This window comes from Acinonyx jubatus, chromosome C2 (genome assembly GCF_027475565.1).
Source record: "Acinonyx jubatus isolate Ajub_Pintada_27869175 chromosome C2, VMU_Ajub_asm_v1.0, whole genome shotgun sequence".
Taxonomy (NCBI): Eukaryota; Metazoa; Chordata; class Mammalia; order Carnivora; family Felidae; genus Acinonyx; species Acinonyx jubatus.
This window is the reverse complement of record NC_069384.1, coordinates 11,859,644-11,885,660: the sequence shown is the minus strand read 5'-3', so window position 1 is coordinate 11,885,660 and position 26,017 is coordinate 11,859,644. Positions and strand designations below refer to the sequence as shown.

The 26,017-nt window shown below is 51.5% G+C and overlaps 1 protein-coding gene across 3 annotated transcripts; it reads left to right on the top strand.

Annotated features, from left to right (window-relative positions):
• IL10RB (interleukin 10 receptor subunit beta) lies at positions 1–25,144 on the top strand. Of its 3 annotated transcripts, XM_053220611.1 has the most exons (8): positions 1–159; positions 1,782–1,905; positions 5,492–5,649; positions 7,724–7,890; positions 12,055–12,202; positions 17,928–18,082; positions 18,626–18,730; positions 24,459–24,579. In XM_053220611.1, the coding sequence occupies exons 1-7, from the start codon at positions 111–113 to the stop codon at positions 18,695–18,697; spliced, it is 873 nt and encodes a 290-aa protein (XP_053076586.1). In that variant the 5' UTR covers positions 1–110; the 3' UTR covers positions 18,698–18,730; positions 24,459–24,579. The 3 variants fall into 3 exon arrangements, with proteins under 3 accessions (XP_053076586.1, XP_026897496.1, XP_053076587.1); XM_027041695.2 differs by lacking the exon at positions 18,626–18,730 and having other exon boundaries at positions 24,459–25,144; XM_053220612.1 differs by lacking the exons at positions 18,626–18,730; positions 24,459–24,579 and adding an exon at positions 19,786–20,779.
• Positions 25,145–26,017: the final 873 nt, after the last annotated feature.

Genomic DNA, 26,017 nt, shown 5'->3' with positions numbered 1-26,017 from the left:
CGCGGCGGGGGCGGAGGAGGAGCTACGGGCGCTTCGGGGTGCGGGCACCGGGGCGCTGGCCCGGCGGCTGCCGCGGCCCCCCGAGCGCCCTCCCGGCTCCTGGCGCGGCCATGGCGCGGGGCCTGCGGAGCTGGCTGGGCGGCTGCCTCCTGGTGTCAGGTGAGGGGTCCGCGGGGAGGGGGCGCGGGCCGGTCCCTGCGCCGCGCCCTCCGGGGCACCCGGCCGCCGCGCGGCCCGACGTCCGCTGGGGACCCGGAGGCCGGGCCGCGACGCCGGCAGCGATGGCCCCAGGGCCAACCCTGAGCGGACCCCATGGGCGCCCTGGAAGTGACCGAGTGCCCGGTCCGGCCGCCAGGGTCTCCCATTCAGTCCTCAGCACCCCAGCACCTGAGCTCTGCTCCTCACCTCCACAGCTGCGGGGCTTCTGAGTTCAAAATCCACTGAAACCTTTTGTGCCCGCCCCTAGATTTCTTGCCCGGGTTGCGATAACCATGGACCCCTCCCCCCACCCCCCTTCCTTTCTGATGAACTCATCCCTGGACTTCCAGGATATCACAGTGTCCCGGTTTTCCTCCTGCCTCTCAGGCTGTTTCTACCTAGGATCCTGCCCCTCTGCCAGATCCCTGTCGGGGTCAAGTTCTTAACCAGGCCCTCCTCTACCCCCTTCCCCCGCACTATCCCTGTAGGGGATACCAGCAGAAGTCTGGCGTTCCATACCAGCTATCCGGTCTGTGATGCAAACATGTATCTCTATTGGCACCAGCTGGGTGGTGGGCCCGTGGTGGTTTATCATACCCTTCCCTCTGCTTTTGTGTATGTTTGCTATTTTCTATTAAGAAGTTTAAAAATGGTTTCTTTCTTTTGGGTGGGGGGAGAGGGACAGAGCGAGAGAGAGGGAGAGAATTGTAAGCAGGCTCCACGCTCAGCCAGGAGCCCAATCTCACGACCCAGGGATCATGACCTGAGCCGAAATCAAGAGTGGTCTCTCCACCGACTGAGCCACCTAAGCACCTGTAAAAATGATTTCTGTCTCTGGGGCGCCTGGGTGGCTCAGTCGGTTGAGCGTCCGACTTCGGCTCAGGTCACTATCTCACTGTCCGGGAGTTCGAGTCCCGCGTCGGGCTCTGGGCTGATGGCTCAGAGCCTGGAGCCTGCTTCCGATTCTGTGTCTCCCTCTCTCTCTGCCCCTCCCTCATTCATGCTCTGACTCTCTCTGTCTCAAAAATAAATAAACGTTAAAAAAAAAAAAATGATTTCTGTCTCTAGCCCAGCTCTCTCCTCTGTGCACCAGGCCCCTTCCTCCATCTGTCCTGAACGTCCCTGCTCGCATAGCTCTCCAGCATCTCAAACCTAATGCAGCTAAAAATGGGACTCTCGGTGTCCTTGTCCCCAGCCCCAGTCAGGGCATCAGGTGCTTAAGCCAGGAATGAATATTAATGTCTCCACACCAAACGGATCAGAACATCTCAAGTCTATACCTCTGGAAATATATCTAAAAAAACCCGTGTACCCACCCCCCCTTACACCGTTTTCCCACCACCCAAATCCAGGTCACCCCCATCTGTCCCTTCTTCGTGCTCACTCTCTGCCCCACCCCACCCCCAACCTCCCAGATAAAATCCAGACTCCTCGGCACAGCTGATGTGGGTCTTTTCCCCTCGCCCGTGTGCCCATTTGAAGGCATGGAGCCATAAGGGAGACCTGCATGTTGGACGTGGTCATTTACTTGTGCAACTCTTTTGAGGAACCAAGTTGCAAAGCTTTTCCTTTTATTTTTCCAGCCTTAGGAATGGTGCCACCTCCCGAAAACGTGAGAATGAAGTCAGTGAATTTCAAGAACGTTCTACAGTGGGAGGTGCCTGCTTTTCCCAAAGGGAATCTGACTTTCACAGCTCAGTACCAAAGGTGAGTCTGGGGCATCCTTGGGCAGGAAGGCCCTGAGCTGGTCACTGGGCTGGACGACAGGAGAGGGTCTGACTGCTGTCACCTGCATGACCGTGATATCCCACAGGGAGCCTCCCGGCTGGCCTTCATTCTGTCCGGGAAATTCTCGTGAAAGTTCTGTTCTCTGAGAAAAGACAGGGAAAGCCCTTTTTACTTTTTCTTGTCGTGTGGGTCCATAGCTTGACAATCGCGGGGCCACCGGTAGATAATGACCTTATATCACACGGCTATGGATGTCACTGGCCACAGTGGTAGCAGTTGCAATGCGAATGTATCAGGTTTGTCACATTTGACGCTTTTTAAGAGAAAAATGTCACCGATACCATCTCCACTTACTAGAGTAGCATTGCTAGAAGTCAGCCATTTGGAGGAGGAAGCCATCCAGGAAAACTGAGGTATGTGGAACAGGAAAGCCCTGGCCATCCGGCCACCCACCCCCTCCAGCAGATTATAACAGAACACTCCCGTGCTATGGGGTGCCGATCATTTGCACAGTGGGTGCTCAGTTACTCTGGCTGTGTCCCCAGATTGAAAGTCAGCCACCTACTGACTGTGAAAAGCTCTGGCCTCTGAAAACAGCACAGAGGCTTATGAAGGAAGGGTGAGTGTCACCAAGACTATTATCTCAGTGGGGCTCTGACTTCCCAGCACCTGCCCTGCCCGCCGATTTTTCCCTCTGCCAGCCCTCCCTCAGCAGCCTGCCGTCACGCACCACAGTCTGGACTGCAGGTGACGCACCTTTATGCCAAGTGCAAATAACCTCGAGAGGCCAAAGGGTGATGAGCCGGCACACCTGCCTCCAGTGTGACTCAGAAACATACGGAGACAGCGCCTTCGGCGAAGCAGGAGGAAACCCAGGTCCCAGACTCCATTCATCCCACGCTTCTCGTCCGGCTCTGTTTTGCAAACCTATCCCAGGCCTGCTAAGTCAGAGAAGAAGTAGGAAGATGGATAAGACAGTCTTTACTTGTCTTGTAACTTGTGAATCCCAAGTAATTCCCAGCTCACAGAACATTTTAAGATTTTGAGTTCAGTACAAAGGACTCCCGAATAGCCTACATCCAGTTCACCGTTTTTTAAGGCTTGCCTTCCTTTAAGGTTTCTCCCTCTCTCTCTCGTACATCATGCCCTTTTGCCCCTTAATGTTCCACGGTGAACTTCCTAAGAGCAAGGATAATCTTTTACATCACCACAGGGCAGCTGTCAAGGTTGACAGCTTTGATGTGGGTACTTCCCTCTGACCTCCAGTCTGTAGTCCAGCTTTGTCCATTTTCTCAAGGATTTAGGAAGGGTCGTCCTGTGTCTCCTTTTTCCCTGCTGTGTATTTTCTCCCACTGACATTGGTTTGATAATTTCATGTCTGCTTCTGTGGTGGTGACAGCGGTAGAGATTTCACTGTGGAAAAATCACCCTCCCTCTCCCTCTGTCTCTCTCCCCCATAGTTTATTATTTGGCGTTCTGTTCTGTGCCCTTGTGGTAGAGGCGTTTGGTTTCGATGTTCCTCTTTTAGGTGCAAATTCCCAGTGGCTTCCCAGTAAACAAAGGTCAGTCCCTGGGCTCCAGGCGTCCTTAGCATGGAAGTGTAGACCGAGCATGGGATGTGCTGAGGAAAACACAACATGTGCTGGGGGTGCCCTTGGGGAAGAAATTTGATCCTGAAAAATCTGATGACTGTTCCATGGCTTGTGAAAGGTTGGTTTGAACTTAGCCTGAGGGGTTAGATAGCACAGACTCTCTCATATATGTGCGCTGGGTAGGGGTGACCAGAGGAGGGGTACTTTCAGAGGATGTATGGGTGATTCGAATATGGAATCGTCTTTGAAAACTAGATGTAAATATGGGGAATGGGTCATATTACCTGCTTAACGGGGAGAAAAATATATTTTTTTAAACGTTTATTTATTTTTGAGACAGAGAGAGACAGAGCATGAACGGGGGAGGGTCAGAGAGAGAGAGAGGGAGACACAGAATCGGAAACAGGCTCCAGGCTCTGAGCTGTCAGCACAGAGCCCGACGCGGGGCTTGAACTCACGGACCGCGAGATCATGACCTGAGCCGAAGTCGGACGCTTAACCAACTGAGCCACCCAGGCGCCCCGAGAAAAATGTTTTTTAAGTGCAATAAAAATGACTCGTGAAGGAGAAATTGTTGCAGAACAGCTTTTGAAATACCCTGTGTTCCAGTCAGTTGATGCATTAGTTTATTTTTTTAAATATTTTCTTAAAGTTTATGTATTTATTTTGAGACAGAGAAGGAAAGATTGAAGGAAGGAAGGAAGGAAGGGCAGAGAGAGAGGGAGAGAAGGAGAATCCCAAGGAGGCTCCACGCTGTCAGTGCAGAGCGCTAAGTGGGGCTCCAGCTCACAGATCGTGAGATCCTGACCTGAGCTGAAATCAAGTGTCAGATGCTTAACTGACTGAGCCACCCAGGCGTCTCGATGCGTTAGTTTAAGTGAAGGAAGTGGCCACGTATGAGAAAGCCCCCTTAATGCAGTGACCCCTGGAGTTTCCAAATGGTGGGATGTCAGGCGACCGTGAAGAGTCAATTGACAAAAGATTTATGCTATATTAAGTGGAAAGAGCAGATTGTAGAATAGTATGATCCCAATGATCTCTGCCTACTTTTAGCAGGAAATTGTTCTGGGCCCTGTCGCCAAGAATGTGGCGAGGTGGTGTGGCTCCTAAGACTGTGGGCTCTGAAGTCCAACAGATCTGAGTTCCGTTGGGCGAGTTTCTTAGGTCCTCCATACCTGTGCCTCATCTATAAAATAGGAGTGGGGCGCCTGGGTGGCTCAGTTGGTTAACTGTCCGACTTCAGCTCAGGTCATGATCTTGCGGTTCGTGAGTCCGAGCCCCGTGTCGGGCTCTGTGCTGACAGCTCGGGGCCGGAGACTGCTTCGGATTCTGTGTCTCCCTCTCTCTCTCTCTGCTCTTTCCCCCCTCACGCTCTTTCTCTCTTGCTCAAAAATAAACAAACATTAAAAAAAATTAATAAAAAAAAAGACATCTGTATAAAAATGAATTGTTTTATGGTTTTTCCAGAGGAATTGCAGCAAGAGTCATTTGTAGGACATTGTTTGAAATTATTGTAACATACTTATTTTGGCTACTCTGGGTATATCAGTATTCACAGACTGTGTCCCACATAATCAAGGAGGGAAGCTTTCTTCCTCAAATGTATTGAATACTCAACCCTGTTTTGGAGAGGTACGTGCTCATTAAGATACAAAGGTCACTGAGAAGTTCTGTCATGAAGACAGATGCCTCTTTATGTTTAACCTAGTTTCTGCCCCAAGTCGTTTGACTTTGGACAGATTATTTTTGAAACAACTTATGATATCTCAAGGATCACCCAAGTCCCATGGAACACAGTTTGGGAAATGCTCTTATAGACGAGGCGTGCTACTCATCAAAACTGATGATTTCGAACTTGGTGTATTTTTCTCACGTTATTCTCCGTTATCCTTTGGTAGTGGGGATTAATAAAGTAACAGTCAGACTCAGACCAGAGTGAGAACTTTCATGATATTATTTTTCTGATTTTACAGTTATAAGAAATTCCAAGATATGTGCACAAGTACTGTCTTGATGGAATGTGATTTCTCAAGTCTTTCCAAGTATGGTGATCACACCTTGAGAGTCAGGGCTGAATTTGCAGATGAGCACTCAGACTGGGTGAACATCACCTTCTGTCCTGTGGATGACAGTAAGTCGCTTTGTTTTCCATTTCATTACAATGCCATCATCATGCCTTGGGTTTTTTTCCCATGGGGTAGCCCATCAGCAAGAATTCTTTGAGCTCCCACAAAGTGGGTGGCCTTGCACAAGGAGCTTAGGGAATATAAGAAGGGCTATGGTCGTAAAGAAGTTTATGAGAGAGACAGGAAGGCATAGTCACAAAGCCAACACGATAATTAAATATAAATCTAAGAATGTCAAGGCTTGTGGGTAAAGAAGGAGTTGAGGCCAGTGTTGTTAATGAAAAGAACTGGAAAGATTAATGTAGTGCATTTTCTGGGAGGAAATCAGTTAGAAGTTAGGACGTAAGGAAATGTGACATGGCAGGCAGAAGAATAAAGGTTATTCAAGGCAGGTGTGGAGACAGGCTGACCGGATGCAGAGAGCCAGCTTGCGCAGAATGAAGGACAGAGCAACGGATTCGGTGCATGTCAGGTACATTGAGTCAGGCAGGCTGGTAAGCATCAAAAAGAATGTTCCCAGGTTAGATCTGGGGGTTCATGGGGACTCACCAGAGGTCACAAGATGAACATAATTAGAACATCAGGAATTGAAAACTAATTAAACCACCTTATAGCAATGGAGAGAGTAAGAGGACAGGAGGGGCCGGGTACCCTCACTAACAAGACTCAAGTGCAGTCTTCCGAGGAGTCCTGGAGAGAAGCATTGGAAGGCTTGTGTCTGTGCGGGGTGGGGCCTTTATTCTGCTCCCTGCTCTGGACCCCCGGGGCTCCCACAACTTTGCCCCCCCCACCCCTTCACCCCCCCCCCCCATCCCCGGTGGGGAATGCAGCTAGCACACCCTTCCACTCTTTCCCAGTTCTGTCCCAGCCTTGGACAACAGAACTCTTATTTCTGGAGTCAGAAGTCATCAAAGTTGTATTATCTTTTCTAAAGGTTATCTTTATGAAAGTTAAGAAAAAGAAACATTGAAGAATACAAGCAGCTTGGGGCGCCCGGGTGGCTCAGTCGGTTAAGTGTCCACCTCTTGATTTCAGCTCAGGTCATGATCTCTTGGTCTGTGAGATTGAGCCCCGAATTGGGCTTGTGCTGGCAGCATGGAGCCTGCTTGGGATTCCCCATCTCCCTCTTTTCTGTGCCTCTCCCTGCTCATTCTCCCTTCCCTCCCCTCCCCTCCCCTCCCCTTCCCTCCCCTCCCCTCCCCTCCCCTCCCCTTCCCTTCCCTCCCTCTATTTTAAAAAAAATAACAAGCAGCTTAACAGTAGTCAAGTTTTCAAAACATAGTCCAGTCTTGTGCTCCTGTAATTGCTAAGGGACTGACCGGGTCCTGACTGGTTCCAGTTCCCGTTTGGGGACCCATCTGTGGAAATTCCCTTTAGAAACTGATACACAATAGCTGAGCAGCTTGCCCAAAGGTCATGCAAGTAAGGAGTGGCCCAGCAAGGATTGAGAACCAGGCTGCTCTCTTCACACTCTTAGCAACAACCGCCCTTCTCTGGGTATTTGCCTCTTGAAGTTGATATGACAGGAAAGTGCTGCAAGATGTCACGTCGAATCTATTTACACACTTTGCTTTGAAAGCAAATAATAAATTTTCTTATCTGGTTTTCAGCTACCAGCAGATTAAAAACAAGAGTAGGATGCTGGAAGCAGGCCCACTAACAGCCTCAAAAGAAGTAACAACAGCCAGAGAAGAATACAGGATATGACTCAAATAGCACAGTCACCGAGAGATATTTATTATTCACGGTACAGTTGTTAATGGGCACCTACTGTGTGTCAGGCACATTCTTAGTGCAGAAGCTGTAACAGTTAACAAGACAAAATCCCTGCCCTCGTGGAGTATACACTCTAATGAGGGAAATCAGACAATAAATAGACACGTATTTTGTGACAGATTTGGCCGTGGAGCAAACAAAATCCGACCACCCTCCTTGGCCACCTCAGTCAATGTCATAGCCATCTTACATCCAAGAGCAGAGTCCTTCAGTAGACCATTGGCCTGCACCGTTATGAAAAAGAAACGTTGACGTTTTTAAATGGGATTTTTGACAGCCATTTTGCTTTGTTCTCTTCCTTAGCCATGATTGGACCACCTAGAATGCAAGTAGAAGCACTTGCTAATTCTTTACATATGCGTTTCTTAGCCCCCAAAATAGAGAATGAACCTGAAACATGGACCATGAGGAATATTTATAACTCGTGGGCTTATAATGTGCAATATTGGAAAAATGGCTCGGACGAAAAGGTAAGCTCAGCAAATCATATGCATTTCATGTGCAGCCTCCCCCTCTTTGCCTAGTATTAGTCTGAGGCCGTGATTATGGAGAAAGGGAGCTAGGAGGCCATCCAGGTCAGGGTCTTGCAAGGCGGTAGCACCTTATGGTCCAAAGGGTTTAAGGCCAGTTCCTCTGAGTGCCAGAAGCTTCCCAGTCTGAAGGATGCCTAGTATCTGGCTCATGCTTCCCGGGCCCCAAGGGAAATGACTTCCAGGGTACTAGCTCAATGAGAGCAAACCTTCCTCTCCCTGAAGGGAAGTTGTAGGAAAAGATAGAACTGACTCAGCAGTCACCTGACAGAAGTTGGAGTCAGCTGAATAGGGTGACGTGCTACATAACTGCTGTTCCACGGTATGAACCCCTGTGCCCCATGTACACCACAGAACAGTCAAGGCCGTGGTCACGGCAGCCCCACCCCTGGATGCTAGATGAAGAGTGTCACATTTTACCCACCTGACCCCACTTTTCCCCATCACTCTCCTCCTCTCCAGGGGATGGTTCCTTTAAAAACATGAGCTAGGAGGGGGCGCCTGGGCGGCTCAGTCAGTTAAGCGTCCGACTTCGGCTCGGGTCGTGATCTCACGGTTTGTGGGTTCGAGCCCCACGTCAGGCTCTGCGATGACAGCTCGGAGCCTGGAGCCTGATTCAGATTCTCTGTCTCCTTCTCTCTCTCTCTCTCTCTCTCTGCCCCTCCCCTGCTTGTGCCCTCTCTCTCTCTCTCTCTCTGTGTGTGTCTCAAAATTAAAATAAACATTTAAAAAACAAAAAAAAAAAAAAGGAGCTAGGAGTTTGACCTGGTTGGATGTTGCTCCTGCCATTGTGACTCTGGTCACATTTTGTACCTCAGCTCCTTCCTGTCTGCAGAATGGGCATGAAAACCCACGTCATTAATACAGTGGGACTCATAACCTCCTTCACAGGATTTGGGGGAGTTTAATGGCATAATGAAAAAAAAATACACTTGTCCCATTACCTGAACAATGATATGGTCAATACATGGGGTTCCCTTCCCCTTCTGTAGATGCATTAAGGCTATTTTCATTCATCCTTGGTCAGGTTTTGTTCTTATACTTACTGCTTCCAAGCTGAATGCCATTCGTGGTCCTAAACTGACATATGTACATGTCATATAAGTTAGATTATGTATATGTTATCCCTTCTATATTAAATGGTGCTTTTATCACTTAATTCTCAAGCGTCTGGGTGGAAAGAGTCACCTATATGTATTGTTTTAGGAATTGTGTAATTAAATTTATAGGTACATACTGCTCGGCCCCCCAGAATCTCAAGTTAATTTTTCCCTCAAAAAGTGCTCCATTAAATGGCGCAGGATATCAGCCTTCTTCACAGAATAGATGATTTTGCTTATAGTCAAGATCCCAGGAAATGTATGCCTAGAAAGCAATACAGAATAATAAGCGCTTTTTTTTTTTTAAGGTTATTTATTTATTTTGAGAGAGAGGAAAAAAAAAAACTATGCGCAAGCAAGGGAGAAACAGAGAGAGAGAGAGAGAGAGAGAGAGAGAGAGAGAGAGAGAACCCCAAGCAGGCCCCATGCTATCAGCACAGAGCCCAATGTAGGGCTTGATCCTACCAACTGGGAGATCATGTCCTGAGCTGAAACCAAGGGTTGGGCACTTAACCGACTGGACCACCCAAACTCCCCCAGAATAATGAGTTTTATAGCCACTTATCAAGTGCAGGCGTCTCTGTTAAGCTCTGGGATGCAAAGATAAGACAGGAGTTAGCGAACCTTTATTAAGGATCAGTTTCCACCGCTGTCGTGCCTGAGTGCCTCCTGCACCAGGCATGAAATGCAACACCTCGTTTATCTTTAGCTTCTCATCCAGGATGTGCCCACAGGATAGGCGTCTGGCTGCACGTTTGTCCTGTCACTTCTGCCTGCTGTTTTTGTTGTGACATGCCGAGTGTTGGGGAGGCTGCCTGCTCCCCCGCTCCTCCCTCGCTGGTGTCTACCCTGTCACCATTACTGGTTTATACGTGCTGTAGACTCAGTGTTTGTGTCCCCCACCAGACTCATGTGTTGAAACCTAACCCCCAAAGTGAAGGTATTAGGAGGTGGGGCCTTTAGGAGGCTTGGGATTCGTGCCCCTATAAAAGAGACCTCAGAGAGCCCCTTCTCCCCCTCTGCCCTGTGAGGACCCAGCGTGCAGATGGCTGGCCGTGAATCAGGAAGCAGCCCTCCCCGGACACCAGATCTGCCCGTGCCTCGATCTGGGACTCTTCCGCCTCGAGTACCGCGAGAAATAAATGTTTCTTGTTTATAAGCCATCTGTTCTGTTACAGCAGCCTGCAAGGAATAGGACAGTGTGGTTCCCTTCTCGAATGCAGGCTTAAAAGGCTGCCATGTTAGATCCCTAAGCAAATCGCCTAAAAGGCTTCGGGAAATTCTATTTCTTCCTGCTGGGAGAGAGTGGGCAGATAAAGTGAGAAGTTGCCCAGGTGTGAAAGACAACTGGAAAAAAGCAGTCAGAGGGGATTTGAACAGGGCCCTCCCTATCTGTCCTTCCCTGCCTGCCACCGTGAGTCAGCCCTGAGTTTAGTCTTTGAAAAAAAGAGCACCGTAAGGTCTTAGGAGTATTGGAGTTCTAGAAATGAAAGCCAGGGTTTTCTTATTTTTAATTGTTGGAAGTTACGGGGCTCCTGGGTGGCTCAATCAGTTGAGCGTCCGACTTCGGCTCAGGTCACGATGTCACGGTCTGTGAGTTCGAGCCCCGCGTCGGGCTCTGTGCTGACAGCTCGGAGCCTGGAGCCTGCTTCCGATTCCGTGTCTCCCTCTCTCTCTGCCCCTCCCCCGTTCATGCTCTGTCTCTCTCTGTCTCAAAAATAAATAAAAACATTAAAAAAAAATAAATTTAATTATTGGAAGTGACACCATGCTTTTCATTAGTCGGTGGTATAATCGGGTTCTTGTCCTCAGTGAGCTTAACTTTCTCGTACAATAAAGGAATACAGACAAGTTTTCAACAAGCCCAACCCTAAAAGAAAAATAACCAATTACTAAAGCAAAAGAAGAGTCTGTGCTCACTTTCTGTGGAAGTTCCTATGCCTGGAACGCGTTTTAAGTAGGAGCCTTCTATCCAGAAATGATAACCGTGATGGAGGTGTGGCTGGTAGATGCTCTTCTTGTTTCCTTTCTTTTGTCGGAAACTGTCCTGGTTTCCCAAATTCAGGAATATATCAATTATGATACCTTCTATTCAAACTAAGCTGAGTCAGAGATGTCCCTCCAGAGGCAGGCTGTGATGTGTGCCCTGCAGGGGAGGCAGGCCGCCGCTGGACGAGAGCATCCCAGGGGCTCCAGTAGAGAAGCGATTCGAAGGAGAAGGCTGGGCAGTTAAGGGTCGGCCACCTGCCCTTGACTTAGAAGGAAAACCACACGGAGTCTCACTGTACATGACCGGTGGCAGCAGTTCTGGGGCTGCTATACCAAAGTACCACAGATTGAACAGGAAGGCGTCGGCTCAAGGTTCTGGAGGCCAGACGTGTGAGATCAAGGTGTCAGCAGTGGTGGCTAGTCCTTCCGAGGAATGTGAGAGAGCCTCTGTTCCATGCCTGTCTCCTAGCTTCCAGCTTGCTGGCTCTGTTTGGTTCCTTAGCTTGTAGAAGTGACAACCCAGTCTCTGCCTCCGTCCTTCTGTGGCATGTGCATGTCTGTGTCCAAATTTCCTCTTGTAAGGACGCTGGTCATACCGGATTAGGGCCCATCCTAATGAGCTCATTTTAACTTAATCACCTCCGGAAAGACCCAGGCTCCCACTAAGTCACTTTCCAAGGTACTGAAAGTTAGCCGTTCAGCATATGAATGTGTTGGTTACACATATTCAACCCCTACAACTTAATTCTTTTTAAAAAAGGAGTAGGATGGTTTAGATGGCATCTAAACTAGAGAACTCAGGAAATGGAGCGGTTCATCGGGACCACAGTCCATCCTTGCCCCGTGCCTTAAAATGCTCTCAGGGCCCCCTGACGTGAACTGGGAGGAACGCCCGCTTCCTTCACCTGCCTGCTTTGAGCCCAAAGTAAAGATTATAACTGGCAAATAGGGGAGGTAAAAGAGCTGGTGTCCTTTCACTGCGGAGGCATGTTTTCACTTTTGTCTTCGTTCCTAGTGGCCGATTACTTGTCAGTATGACTTTGAGGTCCTCAGAGATCTTGAGCCACGGACAACTTACTGTGTTCAAGTTCAAGGGTTTCTTCCTGATCGGAACAAAACCGGGGAATGGAGTGAGCCTGTCTGTGAGCCAACAACCAATGCCGGTGAGTCTTGAAAATCACCATCTGTAGTTCTGCCTCCTCTGAGCCTCCTCTGAGCCTATAGACACCCACCGAGTGTTAGCATTGGAAAGTTCCTTAGGAACATGTCCAGCTCAGACTGCAGCCCAGGTCAGCTCTCACCGATCTGCTTCCCGCCGGAAGGAGACCACACCACCTTCCGAGGCAACTCGTACACTCTGAGACCAAAGGGACGGATGGACACGTTTTCCGTTCATTGAGCTGGGCTCTGCCCCCTGGCACCCACCCACACCGTGTCCATTCTGTGCCCTCAGGCCTCCTGGTGCGAGTCTCATCACCTCCCCCCCCTCCCCCCCCCCCCCCCCCCCCCCCCCCCGCCACAAGACCACCCAGCAGGGCCAAGCCCCACCCCCAGGAGCCTTCCCTTCCCAGGATGCATGTCTCCAGTCCCTTCAGATACATGAGGGAGAGTTTGGAGACCTTTATCACTGTCTCCAGCAAGGCTACTTGTCTTGGCTACCAGGATCGCAACACCATCCCTCACAGTGCCTCCATGCTCCCTGTTTCTTAAAAGAAAAGAGAGAGGGAAGGAGGAAAAGAGGGAGAGGGGAGAGTACCATTGGCCCCGACGCTGTGACCATTTACATACAGGCACATTGCATACGGGGTCATGCAAACTTGCAGCTGCGTGTCTGCCCCCAAATGGCAGGCCTTTTTATTATTTAAAGACGTCGTTGAGAGGCTCAGCCAGCTCAGACCACAGAAGGATGAATACAGGCAGGTCCACTCCTGGCCGTTTTCATTTACCGAGGCCCTCCTGGCAGCAAGGCGCTGATCTGGGGGCTACAGAAATACGAAGGAGAGTCAGAAAGAGTTCCCTCCAGAGAGAACAAAACTTTTCATCTTCCGGGTCACAGTGCAGCGGACAAAACTGCAATGCAACAACAGTCTCATTGATTCATCATCTCTGCTCCTCATCAACTGTGTTCCAGGACTATTTAGGAATGTTTCTCAAAACAAGAGCCCTGTAATCTTGAGGGTGCTTATAGAAGCGATGGGGCGCTGGATTGTGTGGTCAGAAAAGCCACCCTGTATATTAGGACTTTTAGTGTATTTGACCTCTCACCACCTTTTCTTGAGGACTAGCATTCTGAGGAACACAGCCTGGGAAAAACCAGCCCATCATATGCCGTAATTTACCAACAGGTTACCGTGCCCAAAAAAGGAAAGGCAGCCATTTTGAACTAATTGCTTCTTGGTGCCCTAATGTTGTTTTCAGTTATCATCCTTATCCTTTTTTGTTGTTGTTAATGTTTTTTCAGCGCTTATTTATTTCTGAGAGAAAGGGACAGAGTGTGAGTAGGAAAGGGGCAGAGAGAGAGAGAGAGAGAGGGAGACACAGAATCTGAAGCAGGCTCCAGGCTCTGAGCCATCAGCACAGAGCCTGATGCAGCTCTCGAACTCACGAGCCGTGAGATCATGACCTGAACTGAAGTCTGACGCTTAACCGACTGAGCCACCCAGGTGCCCCCATCCTTATCCTTTTTAAGTGTTGATAACTAACCCTTAACTTTCCATTCTGGAATGTTTGTTATTGTTTTCTGGAGATCAGCATCAAGCTTGCTGGCCTGTAGTGTCTTGAATCTTATTATTGTTGTTGTTCCCTTTGTTTTCTAAATGCACAAATTGCCTGAATCCAGGATTCTTTTCTTTTTCTTAACACTTATTTATTTTTGAGAGAGAGAGAGAGAGAGAGAGAGAGAGAGCGCATGCACGCATGCGCACAAGTGGGGGAGGGGCAGAAAGAGGGAGACAGGATCTGAAACAGGCTCCGAGCTGTGAGCATGGAGCCCAGTCCGGGGCTCGAACTCACGAGCCACAAGATCATGACCTGAGCCAAAATCAAGAGTCAGCTGCTCAACCGACTGAGCCACCCAGGCGTGCTCTGCCTGAATCCAGGATTCTTTCACATCTTCCAGGTCCATGATCTTTGCAGTGTCAGCCAAAGATCTGCAATTGTAGTGGGAAGTTTTCTCAGGGCTACAGAGCCACACAGAGAATGAAAGTCTTGCAGTCTCCCTGAAGGGCATTCTCTGTCACTCTGTTTTTTTCTCTAGCCCCCAGTTCAGTGCCTCGCATCTGTAGGCCCAAGGTCAGCGCCCAAGTCCACCTGCCTGTGTCCCTGCTTCCAAGGTCTGAGCTGGCTGAGCCTCTGTGCAGTGCCTTTAAATAATAAAAAGCCTCCTGTCTGTGTGCTACAAGTTATTTGCTAGCCCACACGTTGTTTCTATAGACCTCCTCTAAGTTTTTTCTCATTTTATTCCCCTCTTGAATCATTTTTCCTTGATTTAGAATTCTGTACCTTGGGAGCCCCCATCCTGCTTGAATCACTAGAATTGCTGGTCTAGAATCATCCTTTGCTCTGAACACCTGTCATCTGCTTTCCCAAAACCTTGAGTATATTTCAGGATCACCCGGTGTCCCCTCCTTCCCCCATTAACATGACATGGGCCATGGGACAAGTCCCGGACTGCCCTCTGCCTCAGCCATCTCATCTGCAAAATAGGGAGAGCAGTATGTTGCCACCACACGCAGGGCTTGGGGGACTTGAACAGTGCCTGGGACAAAGTGAGGCCTTAATACGTTAGATATTATGGTTACTAATAATGACATTATTACAATCACATTGTCAGGTGCTCCTCAAGGTTTATGTCATGAGACACAGTGTGAGGCCTACAATTTGACCAACAAGAGAAATATTTCAAATATTTTGTGACTGTAAGTGATTACCCACGAACTGACAAAATCCAAACATTTTATAAAAGAAAAGTGTCACCCACTGAAAACCTGCTTTTGTCAAACATCATCTTAGGTTTGTTTAAACACAGTTATCTCTCTTTTTTTTTTTTTAATTAATGTTTATCTTTGAGAGAGAGAGAGTGCAAGCAGGGGTGGGTGGGGCAGAGAGAGGCGGACAGAGGATCCGAAGCAGGTTCTGCCACTGACAACAGTGAGCCCAACTCGGGGCTTGAACTCACGAACCACGAGATCGTGACCTGGGCCGAAGTCAGACGCTTCACCGACTGAGCCACCCAGGCGCCCCCAAACACAGTCTTCTCTTCTAAACCTCACGACAGATTTTCCCTGAGAGCTTTGGGCCCTGCCCCTTTTACAAACTGGAAAATCAGGGTTCAGAGAGGGGAAGTAACTTGCCCACGGTCGGTCGCTCAGCCAGTGAATGACCAGGGATGGAGCAGGTTATCTTCCCTGTAATTTTACTGCCTACAGATGAATTCCGCAGGCGAGCGCAGGCATGACTTCCCTGCAGGTAACACAGAGGAAGGGAGTCCTTCCTGACCCGCAGCAGGTCAGAGAGCAGAGGGTTTTGACTCACAGATCCTCCTGTAATTCTCAGCCCGTGTGACACAGTGACCTGTCCTTACCCCTTCTCTCTTGGGGTGAGTCACAAGTGCATCTTTTGAATTTTGTCACCACCAACCAGATGTGCCCATGGAACGTCCTCCAATAAGATGCCGGCACATCCTGGCTGGATCACAAGGAGCCCAGGCGCTGCCCTGGGAGGGGGGCGTGGGGGGCTCGGCACAGTGTCATCGACGGCGCAGGGTCTGGGGTCGAGGCCAGCAGTGTTTAGTCAGCACTCAGTGAGTAAGCCTGCTGCGCGCCACACAGAGAACTGCCAAAATGCTAGATGGAAGATGCGAGTAGGGGCCTGGGGCTTCCCTAAGAGCTGAGATAGCAGATCCCAAGTCGGCCTCTTGTCGTTCCCTGAGGTACAGCCCCGGGACCATTGCATCCAGCTCGATCGCCACGTGACCCTGCATTCGCCGAGAAAGGACCTGTTTGAGTGCTGAAACTGGGGGCTGGAAGGCACCACCCCTGGGTCCAGCAAATGAAGCAAGAATTCACCAGGGAATTCTGGGAGGAGTTCCCCTCGGCCAGGAGGAGGATGAGGCCACTGTTGTGAATGAAAACACGGGGCCGAGGGAGGAAGGCAGGCTGGGCCCAGCCCCTGCGCCCCCTGCAGGCGCCCCCCGGGAGCAGATATCTGAGGACGGTGCCTGCGAGCCTCATACTGCTAAGTGCGGGGGTGGGGGGCAGGGTAGCAGCTGATGAGGCTCCAGCAGGCTTGGTCTGCCCCGTGAGAGCATATTCTCGACAAATAAAAGGACTCCCTTTAAAATGACTTGCTCTTAGAGGGCAGGGTTCACTTGCTTTCCTCTCTCAGCACCAGATGCTTTGGGTTTTGATCGGAGGGTGGCGCCAGTTGCCAGGCGTTGGGCACTGGGAGGGTAGGTGGCCCGGGCGACAGAGGAAGGCTCCTGGTGCTGCATGAGGGGAGCCAGGACCACAGATACCCAGGTCAGAGGTAAAGCTGGGCATTAATTGAAGCAGTAAAAACCTATTCAGTGAGGACTGCAGGAGAGAAAGAGCTGCCTGGACAGGTTATCTTTTTTTGTTTGTTTGTTTTTGAGAGAGAGTGATCAGGGGAGGGAAAGAGAGAGAGAATCCCAAGCAGGCTCCGTGATGTCAGCGCAGAGCCCAATGCACGGTTCGAACTCACAAGCCGTGAGATCATGACCTGAGTGGAAATCAAGAGTCAGACGCTCAACTGACTGAGCCACCCAGGCCCCCTGAGCTGCCCGGCCGTTTTAAAGGAAGAACAAGGGGGCGCCTGGGTGACTCAGCCCAACTTCGGCTCAGGTCATGATCTCACGGTTCGTGGGCTCGACCCCCGCCTCGGGCTCTACGATGACAGCTCAGAGCCTGGAGCCTGCTTCGGGTTCTGTGTCTCCCTCTCTCTCTGCCCCTCCCCTCCTGCTCACACTCTGTCTCTCTCTCAAATACACATTTTTACAAAAATTAAAGGGAAATGAGGAGAAGAGAAGAGAGAATCAGGGAAGAGGAAAATTACAAAAAGCAGGTGAGAGGGTCGGTCAGCGTCAATGCAGTTAGGCCGTCAGTGTCTATCGCTAACTGGCATTAACAGGTCAGCTCCTACCTTCCTTCAGAGGCTGGGGGACAGGGGCCTGCCTTCCTGATGGCTGCAGTTTAGAGGAATGGCCTGTGGGTCCTTGAGAAAGACACCCCTGGGTTTCACGAGATATGTATGCATCTCAGAGGGGCAGAGGAAGGATTCACAGTCATAAACTTTTTATGGTAAACGCTCTAAGAAAGGAAGGCCGGGTATTGGCAGCCTTGAGTTTCCCCCGACAGAAACCCAAGGCAGGTGCTGGAGCGTCCCGTCCCAGCAGCGTGGCCTTAGGCCACTAGGAGACAACGTTGGCGTTTGGGCGCGTCTCTGGGCGCAGAGGCTCGGGTGGAGACGTCATGCCAAGACCTTTTGCTGTTCTCAGTACAAGACGCTGCAGTGCGTGTGTTTTACTGGGGCTCTGGGGCCCCAGGGAGTCCCATTTCCCACTTCAAGGCAGAAGAGGTTTCTCAGAATGGGGAGGCTCACTGCTCAGGGTTCTTGCTTACTCTTACCCTGCCTGTCAGCAGTCCTGCCAGAAACCAAACCTGGGAACAGATAGGAGGGGGTGACCCTTGCCGGAAACGCCTGGATTCTTGAGCAGCTTTCCCGTGGTACCTCCTCACCCCCTCCGAGATGAGCGGATGGCCCTGCTTGCCGGGATTTCCACTGGATGGTGACGGTGGGATGGTGTTGAGGTCACGTGACCCGTGTGTACTTGAGCAGCAGGTAACGCAGCCCTCTGTCCCGTCCCCGCAGAGACTGCCCCGTCCTGGACTGTCGCCGTCGTCCTGGCCGCCTCGGTGTGTGTGGCCTTCCTGCTCCTCGGCTGCTCCGCCCTGCTGTGGTGCCTGTACAAGAAGACCAAGCACGCCTTCTCCCCTGGGAACTGTCTGCCTCAGCACCTGAAAGAGGTAGGCGTACGAGGGAGCCTGACTGGAAGGGGACCGCTTTTTTTTTTTTATGTTTATTTTTGAGACAAAAAGAGAGCACGCAGGGGAGGGGCAGAGAGAGGGAGACAGAGAACCCTGGCAGGCTGCATGCTGTCAGCGCAGAGGCCGATGTGGGGCTCGAACTCACAAACTGTGAGATCAAGAAATCAGGGTTTGGAAGCTTAACCGACTATGCCACCCAAGTGCTCCGGAAGGGGACTTCCTTTTAAGTCAGGGCCATCTCTTCCCACGTGGTGGACTGTCCTGGAGAAGGACACCACTGCAAGGCAGTCTGTGGTCACAGAACAGCCCACGGGGAGGAGGCAAACCGTCCCTCCAACCTGGACGTTGTTCCTTCTCTGACCTTCCCTGCCTGAAGCCCCAAGTCGTTAGGGGGGCACTCAGCTGTGAGACAGCTGCCAGCAGTGCCCCCCGGTGGCCAGGGCAGCGAGGGCCTCCTTCCAGAAGGAGATCCGGGGGGGGGGGACACACCTCAGCATCTAATACAGTCCACCCCTTATACAGGAACCCACCAGAGCAGCACCCCCGAGACTTAAGTCACTCTCTTCCTGGGGAAAGTTACATGAGGAAGGTTAATGGAGCCACTCTGGGCCTGTCTCAGGAGCACAGGTGACACGGTCTCACAGCTCTACTGGCCCCCCTGTGGGACCCTCTCCCCACTCACCTCCCATGACTGCTGTTTGTCTCATTGGTGCCCCAGGCCCTCAGCCCTGAGTAGTTCTGAGTCTCTAGTCACGGGGCACCAGAAGCCTGGGCGGCTGCACTTGTCCACTTGCCATCATGGCACAGAGACCACCCTGAGACACCCAGTGACTCACTTGCCGTTCGAACTGCACAGGGGATGGGGCACCTGGGTGGTTGAGTCAGTTAAGTGTCCGACTTCGGCTCAGGTCATGATCTCTCGGTTCATGAGTTTGAGTCCCACATCGGGCTCTGTGCTGACAGCTCAGAGCCTGGAGCCTGCTTCCAATTCTGTGTCTCCCTGTCTCTCTGCCCCTCCCCCGCGCTCTTGTGCTCCCTCTCTCTCTCTCAAAAATAAATGTTAAAAAAAAGAAAAAAAAGAACTGTGCAGGGAACACCCTGAGACATCCGGTGACTCCTTTCCTTGCCAGCTGGGTTCCTGACATGAAGAAGTGGCGGCCATAATGTAAGTTTACCAGGACTGTCCTACTATGTCCCCTGGTAAGAAGGCTCCCCCTTTGGGAACTCTCTAGACCAGAGGTCAGCAAACTTTTCCTTTAAGGACCAGATAAAGGAGATGCTTCAGGCCTTGTAGGCCAGGAGGCAAAAATCAAGATAGCATGCAGGTATTTATACAGCCACTTATAGGTAATCATTTAATGGTTTAACTTTTAAACCATTCTCTCTCTCTCTTTTTGTTTTTTTAATGTTTATTTATTTATTTATTTTTGAGAGAGAGAGAGAGAGAGAGAGAGAGAGAGAGAAAGCGTGCGCACACGCACAAGCAGGGAAGGGGCAGAGAGAGAGGAGAGAGGGAGAATCCCAGGCAGAAACTCCATGCTGTCAGCAAAGAGTCCAATGTGGGGCCCGAACTCGCAAACCGTGAGATCGTGAGCTGAGCCAAAATCAAGAGTTCAACGCTTAACCGTCTCAGCCACCCAGGCGCCCCTGAAACCGTTCTTAATCCATGGGCTTCCCCACAGTTGGCGGATCCTGCTCCAGACTCAGCCTAAAACTGAGCGCGCACCCTAAGTGGGTCCCTGAGAGCGATGGTAAGCGTGGCCACTCCGGTTTCTCCCCCTTGGTTCCTGAACCCTTGTTCTCTATCGAAGATGCAGCGTCACGTAACGGTCCTTGCTTCTGGGTGCACCCCGGGTGCCGCGGGACGATGCCCCGTTCTCGCAGGGCACCGTTTCCTGGCTGGCGCGTCACCCACACCTTCCGCCGGTGGGTCCGCCGCCCCTCCGGGCTGGCCGCGGCTGGGTCGTGTGCCGCGTGGTATCACCAGTGGGCCCCTTAGACGTGTGCCCGCTCCAGGCCTTTTTTGCTGTCAGTGGGCCCCCGGTCTCACGCGATACTAGGCGGGGGCCGTGTTAACTTGCCGGGGCGTCCGTAACAAAGCCCCACAGGTTGCGTGGCTTAAAGAGTGGAAGGTTATTGTGCCTCGGTTGTGGGGGCCAGAGGCCTGACATCGGGGCGCCGGCAGGTGGGTGCCTTCTGCGGCTGTGACGGGGAGCCCGTTCCCAGCTCTCCTCTGGCTTCTGGTGGTTTCTGGCCGTCATTACCATCCCTTCGCTTGTAGATGCGTCGCCCCAACCTCTGCCCTCATCGTCACGTGGTGTCCTTCATGTGTGTGCCTGTGCCCGTGCCCACGTTGCCTCTCCTTATGAGGACCCCAGGCATATGGATTAGAGGCCCACCCTGAGGAGGTCTTTTTAACTTGAATACCTCCGTGAAGACCACGTCTCCAAATCGGGTCACATTCTGCGGTGGTGACACCAGAAGGGGCCGTAAAGCACTTGACTGTAGTGGACGCTTGTGGGAGGGATGATTTGCCGTCCTTGACTGCCAGGGCCTGGGTCAGCGCCGCTGAGGTCTGACAGAGCGTGGGCTCGGTTGGCACGGGGTCCCGTGGCGGTCTCAGAGTCCACACACAACACGGAGCCACTTGGACCCGCTCCCCTGAGTCCAGACACACACCTCTCCCGCGGGCTCACTCGCCCCTTCTGGGTCCCTGACCACCAGCCATCGACCTCCGCCCGCGAGTCCACGGGGAGGCCGGTCTCGGGGCCGCTTTTCTTCCAACACGAGAGGACGACCAGATGCGCGGCCCGAAGCTCCGCCGACGGAGGGCTTTCTCCTCTCCACTGCCGATCAGGGCCCCCTGGTTCGGGCCGCAGTGCCGCCACAGGCCGTTTTGGGTGTGTGCCCACGCGCCACGCCAGCCGCCCTGGGAACCGCGTTTGGCCTTTTCCTCCTCCTTCGGCCGGCCCCCCGCGCGGTCGTGGTGCGGACCGAGGCGGAGGTGCTGGTGCAGCGGGGGTGGGTGGCGTGGGAGGCCGGGCCCCGGGTACGTGCAGCCTCCGACCTCGCTTCTGGCCACGGGCCGTGTCCCTGCTGGGTCCCCGTAACGTTCAGGAGCCGTCTTACAAATCGGGCATAACTCTCTGCGGCAGTGGCCGGGCCTGGCCCCCAAACGGCAGTCATCCGCGTAGCGAGTCTCCTTGTAGGATTTGCCATCCACCCCACCCGGCGTGGCTCCCCACCACAGACCCGTCAAGCATCTGCCGGGCCACGCGCACCTCGTGTTTGTTGGGTCCGGTTAACACGTCGTCACTGACAGATAATGCCGGGCCTTCGTGCCCCTGCGTCAGCCGGTCACGAGATGCGGCCAGGGCGGCTTGCTCTACAGCCCGTTTGTCCTGCGGGGGCCTCTCCTGCCCTTGGCAGCCGTCCTGTGTCCCTCTACAAACACCCTGGAGTTGGGTTCCCAGGTATGGAATGTGCTGCCTCCAGACCCAGAGAGGCCCACTTAGCAATGGTGCCAGTTGTTAGCGGTGGGAGGGGTGAGATACAGCCATTGGTCCTTTACTTTAGAGAAGATGTCCAGCGGGTCCTACTCCAGGGGACCCCTAAAACTTCACGGATATGGCGGGTCCCTGAATGTCCACACGTTGACTTTCCCAAGCTCCGAGGTGCATGTGTCTTACCAAGGCCTCGCCATCTCTTTCTCTTCTGGTCCCGTTACCATATTGTCGTGATAGCTGGTGTCAGGCCCCGCCCCCACACCACCCGGTCAGTTGGTGGCAACTGCCCCTGGGAAGGACGCGGTCCCTCGCGTCCCGCGCCCTTCTGTATAGGGCAGTTTCCGGACGCTGCTGTGAGCCAGGCCAGCCCCAGTGTTGCCAGAAGCTGCGGAAGAAGCACCGTGAGGGCTGGTCCAGGCCGCACGCCATCCACGGTGGAGGGAAAGTGAGACACATGACCACAGGCAAGTGTTTCCGAGCAGTTAGAACCTTCTCTCAAGATCGTTAATCAGTTCATCAAGACCGCCTCAGCCAGAAAGAGCCAAGAGGCCTCTGTGAGCTCCTGAGAAGCAGGAAGAACAAAGAGGGGCAGGCCCTTTGTTCTGGGCAGAAGGCATTTTGTAAGTGGAGACCCAGAAGGAAGCAAAACTATTCACCTGCTGTTTTTGCTTGTGGCTTGTCGTCACAGACTGGTCAGACAGGAAAGGACAACTGGGACCACCTGCCGCAAGGCACATCAAAGCCAGATCTGCTGGAACGAGCCCCTGCTCCAAGACTAGAAGACTTGCCCCACCTGCCTGCTGAGGCAGCCCCTGGGATGGCTGAGAAATGTGGGCAGGGGAGCTGGAGAAGGGGGCCAGCGGGGAGAGGGATGAAGGAAGCACCGGGAAACTACAAAGATTGGGATCATTGCATCATGGGATGCTCCAGCCTGATGCGTGATGTAAAGGTTCGCCAACCGCGGCCCAGAGAACAATTCTGGGTTTCGGGGGACTCAGCAGGGACAGGGACTTGGAGTTAGAGCAACACGGAGGCTTATCCAACACCAATCTGTTGCGTTTCTGTATGTGTCCCGCCTGGACACCAGCCTGACATGTGCTCTCCTGAGACGCAGCCCATCTTCCTCTGTTCTTTCCTGTCCCCTTTCCCAGGAGAATCAAGAGCGGCCCTGGCACATTCTTACGAATCCACCGGATCTGAGAGTTTGGGGAAGTTACTCCTCTCCGCACTGTCTTCCTTTGCACAAACTGAGATCTGGGTGTAATTCCTCTCGCCCCTCCCCTCCCTTCCATCAGGTGGGAGGTGGACATCCTGCGGCATTAAACCAAGTCCCATCAAAGGGTTGAGGGAAACTGCAGAGCTCTGAGACTGTCTCCACCTCATCCTGAAGATCCAAGGGCATCGGTGGACCTACGGGGAGGAAAACAGCAAACATAAAGTCGGCAGATATTCCAGGAAACACCTGGGCATCTTTCATGCTTCAAAGGGCAGGAAAGCCCTGGACGGTTAGACCAGGGTTCCTGCTCGTAACTAGCCCCATGCCCTAGGAGAGAGAAATAAACAAGGCCATGTGCATTCGATGCGCTAGACAGAAAGATAGCACAAGCCACGTGTATTTGAAATTGGCTAGTAGCCACATTGTCGTTTATTTGTTTTTAAGTAAAAAAGGGCAGACGAAATTAACACTGACAATATACTTTCTGTAACCCAGTATTTACAAAATATCATTTCAACCGGTCATCAACGGTCTTTATAATTTTGGAAATATTTGCATTCTTTTTTCATACAGCGTCTTCGAAATCTGGCATTTCTCACGTGTTGATTCGAGTAGCCACATTTCAGGTGGCCAGAAACCACATGTGACTCGTGGCTGCCAGGCGGCACAGGGCTGAGGGCTGAGACCAGGGGCTCATCGGGTACTGGCAAACACCAAAGAGAGCCCCTAACCCTGCCTGAAGACAGACGGGAGATTCTGTTCGTTATTCCAAGACACGTTCATCCTGTGCCTGCGACATCCTGCTTCCTAGAGGGAATGACACTCAGGCCTGTGTTAGTGCCACAGCGCTGTGATTGCTCTAAATCCCAGCTTAAAAGAGGAACCATCGGGGGCACCTGGGCGGCTCAGTCGGTTAAGCAGCCACCTCCTGGTTTTGGCCCAGGTCATGATGTCACGGTTCGGGAGATCAAGCCCCGGGTCAGGTTCTGCTCTGACAGTGCGGGTCACATTGGTGGGCAGCCATCGCCACCATCCGTCACCAGAACTTTTTCATGATTCCAACCAGAGTCTCTGCCCCCATTAAACAAGAACTCTCCACCCCCCCTCCTCAGCCCCTGGCACCCCCGTCCTGCTTTCTGTCCATGACCTTGACTACTCTAGGATTTTGCGTAAGTGGAACCATACAGCATTTGTCCTTTTGGGCCTGGCTTCTTCCACCGAGTGTAATGCCCTCCAGGTTCATCCACGTAGCATGTGTCGGAACTTCATTCCTTTTTACGGCTGAATAATTTTCCACTGTATGAACAGACCACATCTTATCCATTCCACCGTTGACGGACACTCGGGTTGCTTCTCCCCCTGGCTCTCGTGAATAATACCTCTGTGAACATGGGTGTGCAGATATTTCTTTGAGACCCTGCTTTCAGTTCTTCTGGGAGTGTATCCAGAAATGAAATTGCTGCATCATATGATAATTCTATTTTTAACGTTTTGAGGAACTCTCCCTCTGCGATTGTCACATCCTTTAAACTCGCATTCTCTGGCCAGGAGTTCTGTATAAAATCTGTGTAAGCCCAGAAAAAGAAATGGGAAAATTTGATCATTAACTATCTTTTTTTTTTTTTCCCTGCAGTTTTTGGGCTGCCCTCATCACAATACACTTCTGTTCTCCTTCCCGCCCTCTGATGACAATGAAGTCTTTGACAAACTGAGCGTCATTACACCAGTCTCTGAAAGCAGCACACAGAATCCTGGCAACGGCTGTACCCCGGGGACCCTGTCGGGGCAGGGCTCCTCCAGGCTGATCCCCGAAGGGGAAGTGCACCCAGCTGAGTACAGCGTCCCCCTGGTTCTCTCGCCTGCGTCTGAGGGTAAATGGAGCGGGAAACCACCTGGGCAGACCCCAAATCTGGATCTCGAAGATTCCGAGACAACATCTGAACAATGAAAGAGCTAGATTTTTAAAGACTCACTTGACAAAAATAACTCCACGTTGGGAATTTGCTGCTTTATAAAGACCTCTATAACTTTAAGAAAAAAATTGTTGACCCCTGGGAGTATAATTTTCAGCCTCTTAGGGTCACTAATATAAGGAATAAGCTTTAATTATAAGAAACAAAAATATTTTAAATGAGGAATAAAAACCGAGGTGCTGTAAAATCCAACCAGACTGCCGATAGACTGCCTCCGAAAAACAGCCTCAACTCAGATGTGGTCAGCAAACTTTGGGTTCTCAGAGATACTTGGCCTGGATTTATTTTTCTACTGTATACGTTTTCTATAGTGCTGGTGCTCTATTAAAGTTTTATTCTCTGTTTAGTCTGTATGCATTAATGGTACTACATTTGGGTAATCGTCAGATATTGAATGAGGCTTTCATCTGCCATTTTTGGTGTCCACTCATTCGCCAGGTAATCCTTAGTCCCTTCCTGCCATCATCCAGGAGCTGTGCCGGGTGTGAGGGTCTAATGGCATCTGGGAGCTATCAGTCTAGAAAGCTTTAAATTCTACCTCAGGCAACTTCTAGCCTGTGACCCCTCAGTTTCCTCATCTGTACATGGAGATGAAAAGACCTAAGGGGGGCGCCTGGGTGGCTCAGTCGGTTGAGGGACCCACTTCGGCTCAGGTCATGATCTCACAGTTTGTGAGTTCGAACCCCGCATCGGGCTCTGTGCTGACAGTTTAGAACCTGGATCCTGCTTCAAATTCTATGTCTCCCTCTCGCTCTGCTCCTCCCCTGCTCATGCCCTGTCTCTCCTTCAAAAATAAATAAAAACAATTTTAAAAATTTTTTTTAATTAAAAAAAAGTGCTGCTCCCGGTGCCCGCACATAGTAGGCACTCAGGAAATGGTAGCTGTTCTTACCAGCAACATAACCAGTCATGGGTATGACTTTAACTCCTAACTTAGGTCAGTGACAAATGTCCCTTCCTCTGTGCCGGACTGCCCAATAAACAGCTGCGTCGAAGGCCACAAAGGTAGGAGAAACAACTCTTCAAATAACTCGACATTTTTAAAAAGAAACATCATGGGTGGGGGTCGGAGGGGGGAGGCGGAGGGAGATCGGAGGATTGCTGACCTTCCTGGCTCTCATTTGACGTTTCAGTGTGATTTCATTGTTTTCAATAGCCTTGTGAAGGAGCGAGCAACATACTCTCAGTTCTCGGTGCCCCCAAAGATCTTCCTCTGGTG